The following is an 18846-nucleotide window of genomic DNA, read 5'->3' on the forward strand; positions in this document are numbered from 1 at the left end:
GAGAGCTCAGAACCAAGGTAATGGTTGCTCACAACAATAACCATACTGAAAGTCTGGGATGCTGAAAAGGGCAACAGACCCCTTGTAAGAGCAACTGGGACTATTTTGTACTGAAGAGAAGTTGTCCACCTCTGCCCCAAAAATGTCCTGTGCTTTCTTTGCTTTCCTATTAATTTTAGCATGGAGCAAAGAAGGCTCAAGTGGGGGGGACCTTATCATCCTTCTAGAACTGCCAGAAAGGAGGTTTAGATCGGGCATTAGGAGCAATTTCTTCACTGAAAAAGTTGTCAAGCATTGACACAGATGCCCAGGGAAGTGGTGGAGGCCCCATCCCTGGAGGGATTTAAAAGCCATGTAGATGTGGCACTTAAGGACATGGTTTAGTGGTGGCCTTGACAGTGCTGGGTCAATGGTTGGACTCAACCACCTTAAAGATATTTTCCAAACTTAACGATTTTATTATTCTATAAAGATGTAACAATAGAAGAGCCTAATCCTCTCCTGGTACTCCAGAAGCCTTCTGCAGCCAAAAGATAGCCAAACCCAGAATCCCACACCAGGTATGCCAGTCTTTTCCAAAGAGAAGGAAAAAAAAAAAATATATAATATGTTTCAGTCCTACTACTGAAATACCAAGCACTGCTTTGTATTTCTGCTGCAACTCTGGCAATACAATGCTGGAAAGCAAGTGAACAGACTTGCCCTGTCAGGCCAGGGAAGGGAAGAGTGAAATCAAACAGGTGCTTGAACTTTGAGACAAGACATCCTGTAACTAACTACAAAATGCATAGAGCAACATATTTTGAGATCTTCCAAGAATGCTTCTTGGCATTGCAAACATTTCTGGGAAACTAGAAAGAGGCCAATGACCAGAGTGGTTTAGTGTCAGTGTCACTCTGCAGCCTTAGGTATGCTGTCTAATGTGGGTGATTTCTCTCCCCTCACTGTCACAGCCACAAAGAAACAGTACTATTAAAAACCCCTTATTTTACCAGGCACCTACACACCTGGAGCACAATACAGACAAGTGAACACCTGAAAAGTATTGTTCCCTTAAATACATAAGGGTACTGAAGATGCTAAAAGGAAAACAAAAGGTACATAATTTTATGCTAATCGTCTTGTGACCAAGAGTCCCACACATGCCAGAACAGTATTTAATGACCAAAACTGCATGAACCTATTTTTGCCCTGAACGTGGCACCTCCCTCTCCTCACGGCCTCTGCCCTCTCTCTGTAACCGTGGCTGCATGTTTGCCCAGCTCTGCTCTCACCTGGACTGTGAGGACGCCACCTCTCCCCATCCCTCCGTGACCCAGCCAGTCGCCAGCCTCCATCCTCATCTTCCCCATTCTGTTCCTCCCTGAAGATGCGCCAGTTCTCGCTCTCAGAGCGTATAAATTCATGTTTCCTCCCCGCAGTCGCTGTACCACCTTCCTCAAAGTTTGGTCTCACTGCAAAAAAACACACGCCAGTGAACATGCGTCCTGTCTTTAGAAACACAGAAATAGAAAAGGGTTGAAATCTTGCTCCCTTGGAGGCAAAAATGCACCAGAAGTGGTTACAGGAACCTAGGAGAGGAATGGAAATTCAGGAAGGAAACATGACAGAGAAAAGAAATCCAGGTCCCTGTGTACCTTGGGACGGAAAGACCAAAAAAAAAATCCAGAAGAAAGCAAAGCATAATAAGCAATTGGAACATGGATAGGAAAGACAGAGGAGGAAAAGGCAGTTTAAGAGATGTAGGGAAATGTAACAGAAAGAAGGCAAAAGTGTGCAGAGAGAAAGAATAAACTGCTGTATCATGAAGTGTCTCAAGCTAAATGGGAGTACAGTGTAAACATTATATAAACCAAGCACATTTGTTACTTCTGTAATAAAAAGAACATGAGATCTATTTAATCCGACATACAGCAGTCTTACTATTAGGAAACACTGAAAATTTAAAGTAGCACTGAGAAAGAAACGAGAAAAAACTTAGCAATGTTAACATTATGCTGTGAATCCATCTTCTGGAGAGCCAAGGTCAGTGTATGAAGGGCTAAAAGCAATCATGCTTGAGCTGAAGGATAAGTCTACTAGAAGTTTAGGAGCTAGGATAGTCTTTTAGTTCTCAATTTACATTATGTTATATTTAAAACAAAACATAAAATCCTCAAGTATTTATGAAGAGCAACCCTGTCAGAAAAGGACGATATAAATATTTTCATGAAAAGACTCCACATTATACACCAAGATTTCCATGTCATACACCAGCATTCCAAGGCTTAACACAGATGTTGCTTTCACTGGTGACTTGCCCTGACAAGACAGCCCATCACTGAAATGTTTCTTCAGCTGTGTAGCACCAGAATTCTCACAGGAACCATAGTGATGCCATTTCCTCACTGATATTATTACCCAGTGTTAACCTGAAATTGTGGTGTTACCTCTAAAAAGAAAAGTTTTCAAGTACTAGAGAAAGGTATACTGAATCTTCCTTCTTAAGAGTCCTAAAATCCAAGAATATAAGAGGTTATTTGGTGAAGCCCGTTTAGTATGCCTGCTTTATTAAGACAGGAAAAACGAAAGCATGATCATGTACTAAGACTCCTGGGGTGGAAAGAGACATTTTTAAGAATTTAGTTTAGGAAGCATAGGAGAATGTATTTCCCTTTCTTAGCATCAGGCAATTTTTTCAGTCAATGAAAAAGATGAGGAAACAAAGATGACCTGAAATTCTGTGGCAAATCAGACCTCTGTTTAGAACATGAAAATTCTTCCTACTAGAGATATTGCACTCTGGAAACAGAAAGCACATACTGGCTCTCTACTTTGCATGCACCTTGGAGAAAAACTGACATCCCTTCTCCACCATCTCAAAACACCAGAGGAAAAAAACCCCATTATCTTTCGCCAGCTCTAAATTTTTTTGAATACTTTCCTCTTATATTGCTCCTATATGAAGAGCTAAAGCACACTGGCTAATTTAAAGTCCAGCACCAGTACCTAATTTAAAGTTACACACCAGTACCAACAGGCAATGTCAGCTATGACGCCAAATATAACCCAGTTACACCTTTACTTCACTGAAGGGGACATCTGGCTGAAGATCACTTCTGTATTTGCTGGGGTTTTGAGAAACAAAACAAAACAATCTTCAGACAGTGTATTTTAGGGAGTCTCTGGTGATACTGACTCCGAACAAAACAAAACCTGCTGGAGGCACTCAACTCCCTTCATTTGGTAGGTGCAATGCTGGCAAGTTCCCTTATCCAGAGTGGACAAATCTTTGGAGATGAAGGTCAGCCACATTCTGTTTTCCCATGCTTCATGGAAAATACAGGAAAGGAACAAGCTAGACAGAAAAATCTAAGTTTGGGAATTTTTTTTTTTTTTTTTTTCCATTTTAGGTATCTAAAAAATGCAGACTAAGGTAACAGAAAGTGCAGGGAAGCCTCTCACCATTGCTCCTTGGATGGGCTTCCCATAGCAGAAAAGCAGGAGGCAGAGCTACAGAGCCGAGTCAGCTGGAAGCGAAACACAGAGAGGTGCACAGCAGAGAGCTGCAACCCGACAGTGCAGGGGAGCCTCAGCCCCAGACAACACGGACAATGCCTCGTTCTTTCTGAATTTCTTTTTAAAATGCTACAAGGAGGGAGATCGATCAATTTTTTTTTTTATTCTGCAGCACAAGATACTCATTTTTTTCTCACTAAAGCAGCTACTGAAAGAAAAGTTATTCAAAACACTGGTTTGAGACAAGAGAAGTAATATACAGATTTATCTATTATTTTCATAAAAACTCACAGCTATTACTTGACGCTTATTCAGTAACAATAATTTGAGAGACTTTAGACTCTACCAATAAAGGAAGAAAAAAGGATGTTCTTCCTTTCCATTGTAAGTTCAGTTGATTCTGGAGACTGCTCTTTGACACAGACAAGCTCTCAGCTCACAGGCTCTGTTCCACTCTCCCAAAAACATTTGGGAAAAAAGGTTACTTAAAGAATATTGTGAAGTCTGCTTTGCCACCGTATATACAGGTTTTAGCCCCCCTGCATACCTACTCATGCTATAGGCAAACCAAGGCAACTCAGGTTCTGTTAGTCCTTAGGACAGCGGATTTTGTTCCCAAGAACTGAACTATCAAAGTCAGGTTTTGTATGCTGAACTTGCAGAAAGCGGCGTTTGAAACACATCTCTCTAGAGGTTACAAATCATCAAATGCTGTTTGCCAGATCAGACTCAAGTGGGATCCTGCCCTTCTTCTGATTTTAAATTCTGTGGCATTAGAAATGTAGAAATGAAAAAACCCCAAATATAAGGGGTCAGTATTACATTCATCTGAGGATGGGATCACCTGCGGTTCCAAAATCTTTCCAAACACAGCAGCACTCAAGTGTGTCACATCAGAGAGTGCTCTGATGTCACATTCAGCAGAATTAAGAGAAAAAAAATGCAGTGTCTCATGACATACTTCAGTTTTCTGGTACTAGGACACCACAGCAAGCAACAGTCAGAGAACAAGGTATGTGTCCAAACAGGTCTGGCATCAGATGATCCTGAAGATTAGACAGACCAGCTAAGAAACTAGTTCTTTATAAACACAAACCAGTCACAGGTTAAGGACCAGAAAAATCCAGCTACCCAAGTGACAGAGAGACAGTGACAAACTGAATACAGGAATATTCCTACAGCTTACATCTAAATTCGTAACTTCCAAAGTCCCAGCATATTCTTTGCAACTGTTTCTAGATTTGAGCTCAATCGTTTCAGCCGAAATAACTCAGGTCACAGAGTCGGGACTTGGCAACGTTTTAAGGATGAAAGAAACTAAAACGCAATCCATGGTTTTGCCTTGGACTAATTGACTGGACTTCCTGAAGAGAAGGAGCAGTAAAAGGGCACCTCTGTTCAGGCCTGTCACAAAGCCAGCAATGGTGTTTACAGAAAATTTCAGACAGAGCCGAGTGGTATCCAGCCAGAAAAGCCTACAGCTGTGCAACACCAAGTTGAGGGGACACTAACTGTGGAGAACAAGACTGGATTCGGGGATGTCGCCCCATGGCAACGTGTTTATGAAGAGGACTTAGTAACAGAATGGCAAAGAACTTCTGTCCTCCAGGCTGTCAGCCCACGTTGCCGGCCTATGCCATGCTCACTGTCTGGAAAGAATAAACAAGAAAGCGACGACTGACAGCATGGCTATTTCCTCTACAGAGGGACAAAAACCAAGACAGTCTATTAAGTGCTTTGACTTGTTCTCTTCTCTCTGCTGCCTGCTACACGATTCCTCAAAGGGAAGATAAGAAGAAAAACCTTTGCAGCATTTTTAAAGGAACTGAAATAACTTTGCCTAAATGTGTTAATTTTGTTGTTTATTTCACAGAAGAATAAAATAAATGTCCTTAAGATGATGTTTCTAGAGAAAGACTACCTTCTCTTTAGAACACTACTGGACATGCTAGGAACACCACAGCAATACAAATTCCATGAAGTGACTCTCACTGACAGATCAGAAGTTCTGAATCCTATTCCTAGCCTCAAATTTTCAATCTCTCTGCATAAACACTCAATCTCAACAGTAGGCCTCAAACATACTACTCAACTATAACTCCGTGTTCTTTCACTAAACGGGCCATTATCTACTGTCACCGGTGTGAGTGAGCCAGTAGATCCAAAGGAATTAACGAGTTTAATTCCATAACACACCTGGAAATCACGCACTGTATCTCCTTTAACCTGCCGTACAACTGTGTTAAGATTTCCAATTTATTCAGCTGAATTAGGTTAGAAAACCTGTGACCACACAGCATATGCTTTCTACAGTTCAAAAGATGGCTTCTAAGAAAATACTGTTTGAAACCAAAATCCTGCTTGGGACTAAGTGAGGCCGTCTGCAGTGGAATTTCAGCTTTGACAGAATATAGAGGGAAGGGTGAAGGGCGAGTCACACTGTCCTACAGCCTTATCGCACTGGTGGGAGTCCCCTGGCACTACATTACTTGCCCTGGTTCTCCAAGTCACACTATGCCTATCAGCTTTCGGTGCTGTGCCTGAACAGGTATTAAAATGTTCCATACTAATGAAGCAAAAAATTAATGTTCTGCAATTTAGGGCTGGGGGAAGGTTAAAGAAGAAAAAATAGGGAGGATTTTGTTTCCTAAGCAGGAAAGTCTACATTAATAATTTTCCCAGCAGGCCTTCAGTAGTTTTACTGCAAACAACCACAGCCTTTGTTTCTCAGATCCTCTTACATCTGACGTTCAGTCAAAGCCCTCACATCAGCAGCTCACCAAGGGATAAAAAAAAAGTGTGAACCAGTACTGTGTTCCAGAGCTGTCCTCAGAGCTGGTCCAGCAGGGCAGCACACTGACCACTCTGAGCAGCCACTTGCTCAGACATACCCTCAACAACTCCTCTCAGTGAGTGAAAGAGCAAATAGCTTAAGTGAAAGTGGTTTCATTTGCTGCATGGAATCAGCAAGCCACCTAATCTGCCTTGTTTTATTCCTAGGCTTTAGCCAAATCCTGTGATTAATTCCATGTTTTCACAAAGGAGCAATGTGGCAATCAAAATGGCCAGGTCTACATCTTCTGAGCAGCATTAGGCTGCAATTCAGCAACACCCTCCTGAGACCACAGGCTGCACCATGAGCTGCATCCACCTCTCCATTCACATTCCAGAGCTTGGGACACAACAGGAAAGGAAGAACTGGAGCAGCAGCGAGACACAAGAGTGTTTCCTCTTCATCCAAACAAACAGTAGTTGACACTGGTTAAAAAAGGTATCAGTGAACAGAGTGAGTTTTCAGTAGCAATATGAGAACTTTTCCAAGGGAATTTTGGCCTTTTCAACTTTCATGTAGAACTTTAGGTTATACAAACCTAAAAAATTATCTTGATTAAGGAGGTGAGGGGGAAGGGACCCCTTCTCCAAGTAAGTGTTTGAGGATTTCTCCCTGGCTGCTAAGGATTTGTGTTGGGTAAAGAAATGCTCCTAACAAACCAGCATTCTTTTCCACATGATCAGAGCCAACCAGCCCCCCTGCAGGCAAAACGACCAATCAAATCAGCCTCAGATGGAAACCAATCCCCCCAGCATATAAACACAGGAATGAGACATACAAACCCATTTTTAAAGGTTTTGGTTTTTTTAAAATCTCTACCAACCACTTGTGGGAAGGTTCTTGCTAGTGCTGGGACCAGCACACCAGACCAGAGAAGTCCTTCTCCAGGAGCCCAGGTTATCCCCTCCTCCTGCACACACACCCCCCCCAAAGACCGGTAAGTACACGAAACCATATTTTTTTCTTCCTTTTCTCTTATTGTACAATTGGAATTGTTCTATCATTCTTTAATCAAAGAAATCAAAGTTCTTTCCAGGGCAGAGTTTTATTTCTAAAGTTTGCTAAACTAAGTATCACCTTAAACAAAATGGTTGCTGATTCTTCCCCCTCAAAAAGAAGAAAATGCTCTCAGGTGTCCTAAGAACACACAGAGCAAAATCAAAGTCATTATGCAGTATTTTTTCAGAAAGTTTTTGAGATGAGGGCTGGAAAGGTTCTGCAGACAGGGAACATTTGCAAGCTCCAGCTACAGTAGCTGGGTGTTACAAAATTGGCCAAGAATAATGAAAAAGTCATCCTCACCTTGCTGCACTCATAACTCAGCATTTAACTTCAGTTCCATCACAAATTAAAAGAAAACCTTCACATCTTCAAACTTGCTTTTACCATCTCCAATTGTATCTCAGACTTCAACAGTTTTCAATCAATGCATTAATTCTCTGTGCTTCTGGACACACAGTGAGCTGGCACCACTGCCCAGGACACCACACACGGGCATGGAGTGAACTCCAACGTCCTGCAAAACTTAGCCATTCTAGGCAAGCCATGGGAAAGTCTGCATCACACAGGGCATGACTGCTCTTCAAAAACAGCAAGTCCCACAAAAAAAAAGGGTGGCAGCAAACTTCTATTACTGCAGCTTTACATCAAATAAAAACCTCCCTTATAACTGTCAAATTACTCCTCCGTTATCAATATTTAATTCTGCATTTAAGTTTCTTGATAAGGATTTAATGTATACTAGAATAGTTTAAAGCCTTTACCAAGATGCTTAAATGTTGCTTTTCTGCTTCTCTAAAAGTGGCCAGGCTAATCGGTCCACTCAGATGCTACTTCAAAATCCAGAATTAGTGTTCACATGGATCCTCAGAGTACTTATGTGAAAATACATTATATACAAAACAGAGCACTATTTGACTTCCCAAAAATCAAGTATATAAGCAGCCTTGTTTTCTGTACTACAAAAGGAGATATACTCTCCTATTTTACCACCTCTTTTCTTTAAAGTGCATTCTGTAATAAACTGCCACAGAAAGCCAAAAGTACAGGCTCTCACATCCTATCCTTTATAGCACTTGCTTTGAAAAATGTGGCTTGGGGTCAACAAATTCAAGTTTCCATTTTTACAAGACCTACTTATAAATGTAACAAGTCCTGAAAACTGTTATCTTAATTCTGCACACTGCTCAGAAGTAACAGTTTTGTCACAAACTACTTCCATTCATCTCAGGCATTAGCTACAAAACCAAAAGGATAAATATGCTTGAAATATTAACTGTTCTACTCACAACAGTAGCGTAAGCTTTCAACCAGTGCAGCTACTCAAACTGAATTACTTCCTACATTTCTAAGACTGTCTCCTAATGTAAGTTATATGATCCAATCGTGTCATCCATACTGAAAAAAACCTTCATTTCCTAATAATAATGTCAGAGCATCTCCAAGGGTGGCCATTCAGTCTAAAAATACAAAAACCAATAATCTAAAAATAAGAACACACAAAATAGCCATTTTAATAGCATGAAAAATGCCTTTCAAAAATTATCTTAGTTTGTTCTTGTTGCAAAGCACAGAGGCAGCAACAGATCTGCACAATCCCAGCTCAGAGGAGACAAGGTTTAAATCTGAAGCTTGTACATGATCGTGCAAACCCAGGCTAAGTAAAGAGGGAATGTACACACCCCCAGAGGGGCACACCTATAGGTTCTAGTAAATCTTCAAATGATGCTGCAGTTGTAAGCAGTTTTTGCAGTCACTCCCAGAAAACAGCAGGTCCTCATGACCATTTTCCTGTCAGAATGAAGAAGCAGAGCATAAACTGTTTCAAATCCCTTCCAAGGTCAATTAGAACAGACTTTGTTAAGACTAGAAGGTGGGCAGGTAGGGCAACACAGCAAAAGTCTCCCCTGAACACAGCTCCTCGCTCAGGCTCCTCAGAAGGTTGCAGATGCATTTGTGTACTGAACTGCGAACAGGCTGGAAGTGTCACTTCGAATGCCTTCAACTGAGAAGGCAAACGAAAATAAAGACAGTGCTGCCAATGAGTTCCCCTGCAACCCTACCCGAGGTCCTAAGGAGAAGCTAAGCAAGAGGAAAGGAGAGGAAATCAATGTGGTGGCATGGAGCACGAATGCAATAAAGGCTCTTACAACACAAGGAAGAAGATCTCGATCAAAAAGGCAAAGCATGAGAGATCTGTGTGCCTGGATCATGAATTTCAGAAATGCAAGCAACATCCCAAAGCTGTAAGACAAGGTTTTATCACACATAAATCACTAGCCAGCCAGGTCAGTTTAGAACCTGTCCCACTGCTAGAAGAAAAATTAGTACTCACCCTACCTTGATTTGTCTTAGAGGGTTTGTCATAGAAGAAAGAAGCCAGCATGAGGGACAAAGTGGTAAAAAGACTGAAAACCAAAAAAAGCTAAGAACTGACCAACACACTGGTGCTGGTGACAATTTAGCTTTCAAGAGAACGTAAATAGGAAGGATTAGACACAGCAAATGTGTGATAAGGGACTGGTCAGCATGCCAGAAGAGGTTTAGGAAAGTGATTTCTGACAGTTCCTGTCTTTCTAGTCAGGGGCTATCAGCTGGGAGATGGAGGGACAAGAAACACCCCAAAGCTGCAACAGTTGCACAAGTCAGCAACCAGGAAAAGCAAAACCCACCCCATAATATAACAAAGATCGTTGAGAGAGAACACTGGACAAATCTGGATAAGAAACAGTGCATGTATGTTATAGTGGAAACAAGCAATCTCCAACAAACACAGAATTTTTCTCTTTGCATCAAAGTTGAGTATCTTTCCCAAAACATACACTGAAACTGGGATTAATGTGAGGTCACATCAAGGACCATGCCACACAGGGGATTCAATCAGGTGGTCCAAATGGTACTTTATAACTTAATTAATTTATCACTAACAAGGAAAGAAGGCATTTGTATTTTGTTACTATGGGCAAGGAAAGGAGTAGATAGAAGACATTAAGACTTTTTTAATTCAAAATCACATCTGCTCTTAAGCTGCCTCTGCTTTTGAGAATACAGAGGACTGATCCTCCAGCCTGAGTAAGCTATTTCCCACAGGGCAGATGCTCTTTTGCCTCTTACTCTCACCCAACTGCACTGCTCTCAGAGTCTATTTGCAGTTTCTTATCTGTTTTTCTCACTCCAAGAAGCTGAGACTTGTGACTCTTAATCCATCAAGAGTACTTGAAAAAAGGGGTTTTTGAACTCAAGCTTACACATTTCCAATGCTATCCCTGCCACCAAAACAGGAAACTAACATTTTCAACAGTCCTAGACTAGAAAAATCAGAGGACTGTACCGGTGCATAACCTGGTTAACCTCAGAAGGCAAATTCACCTGCTGGGAGTCTCAAGGAGCGGAGACACAGGACTGTTCTGAAATGTGCTGCTGGGAGCTAACGTAGGCTCTTTCTCAAGCACCTTCAAAATATGTCAGGAATCAATCCTCCCCCATTGATAAGATCCCAAAGAACCTGACTGATTTTTTTCAGAGTTTAAGACAACATTAAGTGATTAGTCACCACCCTAAGAAGCTACTTAATTGACAAATCTGAGATCCTACACTGATGACAGCATTTGCTCTCTGTAGCATTCAACCACACTGCCTTAGCACTCACATGAAGATCTGAAGCACAGCCAAGACAAATGTACCATCTTAAGAATGTTTTCCCTTTTTCCTTAATGTACATAACACTGCACAAAAGGCTTCTGTCACCAATCAGTCAGCATCAGAATCATTCTCACAACATGTATTTGTTTTGTAAACCCAAATTGCTTAGAGTCTACAAAGCAGATGCTGCCCTCAAAGTACCATGAGAATTTACAGAAAAACACAACCTTTGGCTTTTGGTTGTGTTTCGTTGATTTGGGGTTTTTGTTGGTTTGTTTAGAATGCATGATGCACCCAGAGGCATTTTGTTTTGTAAGTGTTCTCTATTCAATCAAGGGAGCATTTGAGTACTGCTTACTCTAAGATGAAAAAACCAAGACACTGTTCAGAGCTCATTTTGAGCATGGTCCCCATCATCCTTCCCATTCAGAGATGCCTTTTTCCAGCTCCTTCAAGGCCTCCAGAAGGGCTGGTCTAAATCTTAACACAAGGACTGTGCTCTACAGACAAGTCACTAGTCACTGGATTACTGAATGTATAATTGCATTCAGGTTACTGTACAGTAAGAGTGAGAACTGCCATTCAGGGAGCTGTGCAGCAGACTGAAGAGCCAACTCAGTGAAGGTGGGGGGGTCATGCTATAAACTGGATGGACTATGACCAAAACCCCCCAAGAAAAGTAGCCTGGTATCATATTCCAGGAGAACCTTGTCAAGTCCACTGTAGTCTCTGACACAGGGAATGGTTTCCAAATACTCCTCCTGGGAGATGTGAACTGGAAAATTAAAGATGAGGAGGAAACCACCAAATTCCACTCAGGCCATCATCTACTCTATCTCCCTCTGACTACAGCATGGATAGAAGTAATAGCTGGATGGTTCTGAGAAGCTACAGAAGAAAAGAAAAAATAATTTAGCTAACTAGTCACTGTGATGTCAATCCTCATACCTCATCAAACGAACACCAAACATCACCTCATCAAACACAAGTAAAAGCAAAATAGAATGTTCTGTAGTTACTAAAATTTGGTTGAAGATTAAGCAAACAGTCATGGAAACTGCTGGTTTATGGGAACAAAGATCACAAGACAAATTTTCACCTACCATAAACTCATTCTGAAGTTCAGGATCCTTACATCTAATGCATCTCAAGAGAAAACTAAGATGGCACTGATGAAAGGGAAAAATCCAATTCCTCTACAAAAAAACGTAATAGACTGAAATGGTCATCATTCAAAGAAAGGTCAAAATTGATAGGAAAACAAAAGTGACTAAATACATCATGTGTAATTATCATTTGCAGAACTTACATGTATTTTTAAATCCTCTGTTGTTCTACAAACAAGCTTCCTCACAAACTGTTTTAAACAGGTTGTACACATTATGAAGTCTCTATTTTACACAAACCTGTACTTAATTTTAATCTGTCCCAGGTGAACTTTAAACATGCAGTATTTATAAAGTGTATGGATTTGAGTGACCAGTATCTTTTCAAAAGACATTCAGCAGCTCTAGCAAATTCCACAAGCTTTGAGGTTTAAAAGCAAACAAAGGAGCCTAATATGTCAAATACTTACAGGTACCCATTTTGCTTCCCATATCTGCAATTCCACCTTAATTCCCATATACTTGCTGTCCTATTTTATTTGGTCACTAATAAAAATTGCACTGCTCAGGCAGACTAGACTGGAAATTATGTCACAGTGTATTTTTTCCATATTGGTCTCCTGCCCTCTTTTTACCTGATCCTTACATAAACAGCCGCAGACTCCCAGAAGCAGCTCTGCCCTGAATACTGTAATTCTGTTTAACTGGACATGGTGGGTGCAGACAGCAGACAATTCTTGAGCTAGGAGAGTCAGAAAGGGCTAGTAGCTAAAGTACAGCATTCCCCTAAAATGCATAAATACATTACAGAAATAATATAATAAACATTATTTCCTTAGTTCTATACTATTGTTAATAGTATTCATAACAGTATTGGTAAATTATTATACTCTGCTCAAAAGAAGTTACAAAACCTAATATAACGAGCAAAATTCAGTTTCTTTTCATACACAATATGCCTAATCCCATCCCACTCAGCCCTAAAGAATTAAAGCATGTGACTCCAATGTAAATTTAGGAAGATAAAGTATGAAATTTATATTCAAACAACTAAGCAGGGAGAATTTGAGTAATAGTCAGATTTTTAAACCTAATCTTTTTTAGCAAAGTATTACCACAAACAGTGGTAAATTCCTCTCCAGGCTCCTGACTTAATCTTCTCTGGATTGCAATGTATAAGCCCTCTTTTGTTGGCTGCAGTATTTCAACCCCTGCTGATGTGTCAGAAGCTGTGAACATTAGGCAAAATACAAATATGTGGCATTGTATCACTTTTTTCCCTTTCTTCTCCTTTCTAGAAGATGACAACAGATATGATAGAGAGCAATAACACCAAATCCAGCGCTCCCCTCCTGACTCAGAGATACCTGAGGCTGGTGACCAAGGACGGACACAGCACGTTCCAGATGGCCGGTGCCCAAGGCAGAGGTGTGGCGTACCTCCGAGATGCGTGGGGGATACTCATGGACATGCGCTGGAGATGGATGATGCTCGTCTTCTCGGCTTCCTTTGTCATTCACTGGCTGGTCTTTGCAGTGCTCTGGTATCTGCTGGCTGAGATGAATGGGGACCTGGAGCTGGACCACAATGCTCCACCTGACAACCACACTATATGTGTCAAGTACATCACCAGTTTTACAGCTGCCTTCTCCTTCTCACTGGAGACACAACTCACGATTGGCTACGGTACCATGTTCCCAAGTGGGGACTGTCCCAGTGCTATTGCACTGCTGGCAATCCAGATGGTCCTGGGGCTCATGCTAGAAGCCTTCATCACAGGTAATCCCTTCCTACTGCATCTTTACATACAACTGGTGTGACAATTGGATTGAAGAATGGAGCTAGAAATAAATACTGTTCATTTTGATACATGAAAGAATAATTAAGGTAGCCACTACAAGGATGACAAGACTTCAGCTATGTAGTACTAAAAGTTAAACACCTTTCATCAAGAGAGACAAATTAGATGTTATCAATATCTGGACTTAGGAATTTCACTATTCATCGGAAAATACTTGTGGCGGATCACTGCACATCCCTCTCAATCATTAATTTCTTATACCATTATCTCTCCAAGCTTTTACCACATAATTACAATATTTAAAGTCAATTTGTTTTGACTTTTAAGGTATACTTTTGTCTAGCTGAGCTATCTTCACTGATCTTTAACTCAGTGTTCACGTATTCCTCAGTACCCAAGGTAATGAAAATTTTTACAATGTCACAGCTATTTTGAGGTATTTTAAGTTATTTAAAATATTCTTCATGTTTAAAGTACTTCAAAACAGTTTGACAATACACAGGGTAGTTTACTGTGTATTAGAAAGAGCTTCTACAGTGTAACACACCAAGATCAGCTCCTATTACCAATTGCACTAAGTTGGGGCAAGCTAACAGCCTCCTTACAGCTACAGTTAACTTCCAAACATTAGTAAGTGAACATAATTAAGAAAAATAAACATTTTAGGAAAGCTGTACTTTTTTGAACAAAAGCAAGTTAGCATGATGCCAATCTAGCAATTTTCAAACATGGTCTTTCCAGTCTCAGCCTGCTTCTGCTCCTTTGGAGCCTGCAGGGAACCAGCCCAGGCTCTGTGCTCACACTGACTTTGCTCCTTCCCATGCTCCAGGTGCTTTCGTGGCCAAGATCGCGCGCCCAAAGAACCGGGCACTCTCCATCCGCTTCTCACGCTCCGCCGTGGTCACACACACAGAGGGGAAGCCACACCTCATGTTCCAGGTGGCCAACACTCGCTCCAGCCCCCTGACCAGCGTCCAGATCTCTGCTATACTTTACCAAGAACAAGAGAGTGGGCAGCTGCACCAAACTAGCATTGACTTCCACCTGGACAGCATCACTGCAGACCAGTGTCCTTTTTTCATCTTCCCACTGACCTACTACCATTCCATGACTGCATCCAGCCCGCTGGCTGCTCTCCTGCAGAGAGAAGCTCCTCACCACTTTGAGCTGGTCGTCTTCTTGTCAGCTGTGCAGGAGGGCACAGGAGAAACATGTCAGAGGAGAACATCCTACCTCCCATCAGAGATCCTGCTGTACCACCGCTTTGCCTCCCTGCTAACCCGCAATGCCAAAGGTGAATACCAGATCAAGATGGAGAATTTTGACAAGACTATACCTGAGCTCCCGGCTGCAGCTGACTCAAAGAGTCCAAAAAGGACTGACAAGGAGATCCGCATCAATGGACAGCATGCCGACAGCTTCCAGCTCTCCGAGACTGGCCTCACAGAGTAGAGATAACAGACCTTGAACTTCGTGCTTTTTTAATTATTATTACATTAAACTTGCGGGTTCCACTTAAAAACTTCCTTCCTTGCCTGCCCTGCCATCTTCTAGTGATCTCTCTCTTGTACTCCCATCCTTTTGATTACAACGTGATATACAGAGTGAAGAGAGCTTGTGTGCCCCCTGAGGAGAGGCTGCATTAACCACCCAGGATATGAAGTCAGGTGCATGAATCACAGTACTAATGCTTAAGAAATTAGAAGAGCTACCTGCTGAATTCACCAGACTGTGATTAAAGCCACCCTGGCCCTGAGAAAACTCCCAAAGCTGACCAAAGTCATAATTAACCAGCTTGTGACAAAATGGACAACAAAACAAAAGCAGAAAACAATACAGGGTCATTCAGTAAATACATGTGTTCTGGTATAAGTTACTGTTCATCCAAGAGCCTAGCTCTTCTATTCTCTTAACTCTTTGGGAATACAGAGTTACATCATTTTTCAGATGGCTGAAAGTCCTGCCAATCTCTCATGGCAGTGAATAACATTCCTGCTGTGCTTATTAAGTAAAATTGTAAATACTAAGTGCAGTTTTTCCTTCTGCAAATAAGAGAACATCTCACTTCCAGACAGGTCTATCAAAAAATCTGGATGTATATGACAAATACTGCAATGGAAATTTTTTCTTATTTGAAAACACTAAATAAACTATTTAGCAGTGGGGGGGGAAAAAAAAGACTTTTTAATGAATGAACACCCTTTTTTTTTTTTTTTTTTAAGGCTCATACATTCCACACATTTTCACCTTTGCGCTGCTTGTCTCAAGTACATCCGACCCAGAAGGATGCACTATATATATGAGAAGTAGAACTACATTCATTGATTTCTTTATGCTTTTTAACATCAATCTTTGCCTGTACACACAGCACAAAAGATATTTCGAGACACTTTAATCAATTTTGAAATAAAAAATTAAAACCAACTATACACAAGACTTCTGTATTTAAGTGCCTCATAAACCTACTGCAATTAAGATGCCATTCTGAAGATCCTAAATAATTTAAGACGCTAGAGGAAAAATACAATGATGCATAACTATTTCTAAGCTCTCGACAAAAACAGTGCCTATTAGGTGTTCATACCTGAACACTCAAGTAGAATTTAAATAAAGTTATCTTTCAAAGGTAAAAGGCTTTTCCCAGAAACCCAGATGGCATAAATAGCAACTTCCATTGACAACAGCATCACACACTACCAAATATGCTTCCTCTTAACTTCACCCAAGTGGTCAGCAACAGGAAAAATGGTCTCAAGCTATCTGGTGAGATGGTTTAACTGAATTCTTCTCAAGTCACAAAATTGTTCACTGAAGTGTGTTCGTAACCCAAATGGGGTCAGCAAAAAGCTACTCCGGTTTAGGGTCTGGGGAAATGGGGAGCCACCCCACAGAAGCATTCCACACAGAGTCAGGGAATGAGGCAGAAGGGCCACATTTTTGTTGCAACTGAGCTCTCATTCCAAAACAGTTCAAGTGTTGCCTTCCCCCATTGCACACCTCAGACAGATTTATCACCGACACTCCCAAAATCTTTTTCAAACTTAATTCATGGACAAGCCTTCATGACTATTGTGGAGCTTAGAGAGCAGCACACTATCAAGTTACACTGCCTTCATCCCTTTTCATGACAGCTTTTTTAGTTGCTGACTCATATACAGTTTAAAGAGCCCTTTTCCACCCTTGTGTCAACACCAAAATTTTTAAATTATTTCTTGCATTTTTTCCCCATTCTCTGATAAGAGTCCTACAAATTAAAAACCAGCACAAGAGCAGTAGAACAGACTCCTGTGTCAAGTCTGGAATAGGGCAGCATTCTGTGTGAGGTATTGAGTATTCTGTCTGACAGTATTCTGGGTGAGACATTGTTTTTCCCATATATCACATGGGACTATAATCTCAGGATTTAGAATCAAAGGTATACAAAGCTGTTTCTAATTTCAATTAACATCTAATCAAAGGTGGGCTGTTTTGTTTGATTTCTAAGTGACTTGATACTTTAAAGTTGTACTGGTTTTAAAATAATTTTCTCTTTATAGATTTGGTTTAAAAGGCAGTACAACAGCAGGTATTAAAAAAAGTATGTTGTTAGTATATGCTGAATGCAATCCTCAAATATTACATTTTGGAATGCAAAGCTGAGTAATACTGCAGAAGCAAATTAGACAAAGAACTGTATAGTTACTTCAGAACAAGAGCAGAAAAAACATTAATATTGCTTTTGCAGTTCCAGAGAACTGGTGAATCATGGATGTCTGAAAGTACTGGAACATCCCATGGCCCAAATTGGAGCAGAAGCCTAGGAAAATTGCTGATGGGCTCTGAGGCACCAACACAGCACTCCATGCTTTAGCACAAGAGCAAACTGATGATGAACCTACTGTGGATGCACCTCCTGCCAGCAAGACAGGGCAGGAGAACGAGCCAGGCAGAGTGAGGGGAAAGTACAATTCAAAGAAATTCAACCTCATTTTTACAGCCACTTGAACACACCTTTTATATTCAAGTCTTCTAAACCTAACCAAAACCCACACATTAAACAGAACTCAACCAGGTTCCACAACTGACTTACCAACAGGTTTGCTTAAGCTACATGATTATTTACTACCAGTTTGTAACTGCTGGTAACTAATCAAATCCCTTCAGCTACTAAGCTGGTATTAGTCAGGAGACTGCACAGAAAATTAAGCAGCTTTTGTGCAGAGACAGACGTGCTCAAGAAAGCAACCTGTTCATTTTCTTTGCTAACAGCCTCAGCCTTCCAGAAACAATTTGGGTTCTAAGTGAAGTCTGTAAGAACTGTGACAATCTGCAACAGAAACTCGCAAATACTTCGTGCATCTTCAAGCCACATGCTGAAACCAGGAACAGATACTGTTTATGCTGAGAATCAGTTGAATGTGACCTTGCAAACTGTTGTGTGCACTGAAAAAGCAATCATTAATTTTTAAGAACAGCATATTGATCATATTTGAGAAGTATTTGTTAAATTTGTATTACTTTTTTAATCTCTTGATTTTTAATTGAGGGTTCTTGCACTGTCCTCCATTACAAATACCCAGAAGTGTTTCAATATTTGATCTCTTAATAATTTTCTCTAATGTGATCATCCAGAACAAAGAACATGAAAAAGTTGGCAACTCAGTAAATGATGTAATCTGAATTCAAGGCCCTGTGAAAGAGCAATGAAAAACTGAAGCACAGTAACATTATAGAATAAAACCCTAAACAAAGGAGTTTAACCAAGGTAACAAAAACCAGCACAGGCATCCGCTAAAGCATGTTAACCCGAATTATAACCTGCCTATCAATTCCTTTCCTGACCTTTCTGCTTCCATAGCTTTGTGTGGATACTAGTAGTTGCTATTAACCTGGGACTTCTTTCGGCACATCTGTATCACTCTCACACTCAAAATATCTTGTCATTGGAAAGCCATTGCATAATAGTAACTATTTGTAACTAATCAAGG

At 40.8% G+C, this 18846-nt stretch overlaps 2 protein-coding genes across 19 annotated transcripts in view; one reads left to right on the forward strand and one right to left on the reverse strand.

Moving 5' to 3' along the window:
* GIGYF2 (GRB10 interacting GYF protein 2) overlaps positions 1 to 18846 on the reverse strand; it is a 75578-nt gene that overhangs the window by 24899 nt on the left and 31833 nt on the right. For 17 of the 18 annotated variants that reach the window (XM_042020713.1, XM_042020712.1, XM_042020708.1 and 14 more), the window contains one exon: positions 1275 to 1454. In XM_042020713.1, coding sequence (XP_041876647.1) covers positions 1275 to 1454 — 180 coding nt within the window. Of the gene's footprint in view, positions 1 to 1274; positions 1455 to 12075; positions 12148 to 18846 lie in introns of those variants that run through there. The other variant, XM_042020716.1, reaches the window with a different exon arrangement.
* KCNJ13 (potassium inwardly rectifying channel subfamily J member 13) lies at positions 7001 to 16308 on the forward strand. Its single transcript, XM_042020734.1, has 3 exons — positions 7001 to 7268; positions 13377 to 13857; positions 14709 to 16308. The coding sequence occupies exons 2-3, from the start codon at positions 13380 to 13382 to the stop codon at positions 15329 to 15331; spliced, it is 1101 nt and encodes a 366-aa protein (XP_041876668.1). The 5' UTR covers positions 7001 to 7268; positions 13377 to 13379; the 3' UTR covers positions 15332 to 16308.

This window comes from Corvus kubaryi, unplaced genomic scaffold (assembly GCF_017639235.1).
Source record: "Corvus kubaryi isolate FWS band 111438036 unplaced genomic scaffold, C.kubaryi_AGA036_p1.0 37041, whole genome shotgun sequence".
Lineage (NCBI taxonomy): Eukaryota > Metazoa > Chordata > Aves > Passeriformes > Corvidae > Corvus > Corvus kubaryi.

What these genes read in the sequence shown, in the direction of transcription:
- KCNJ13 (XM_042020734.1), top strand. Translation starts at nt 13,380, where the DNA reads ATGACAACAGATATGATAGAGAGCAATAACACCAAATCCAGCGCTCCC. An exon ending in GCTAGAAGCCTTCATCACAG is followed by an intron (nt 13,858 to 14,708) that starts GTAATCCCTTCC and finishes CCCATGCTCCAG; the next exon opens with GTGCTTTCGTGGCCAAGATC.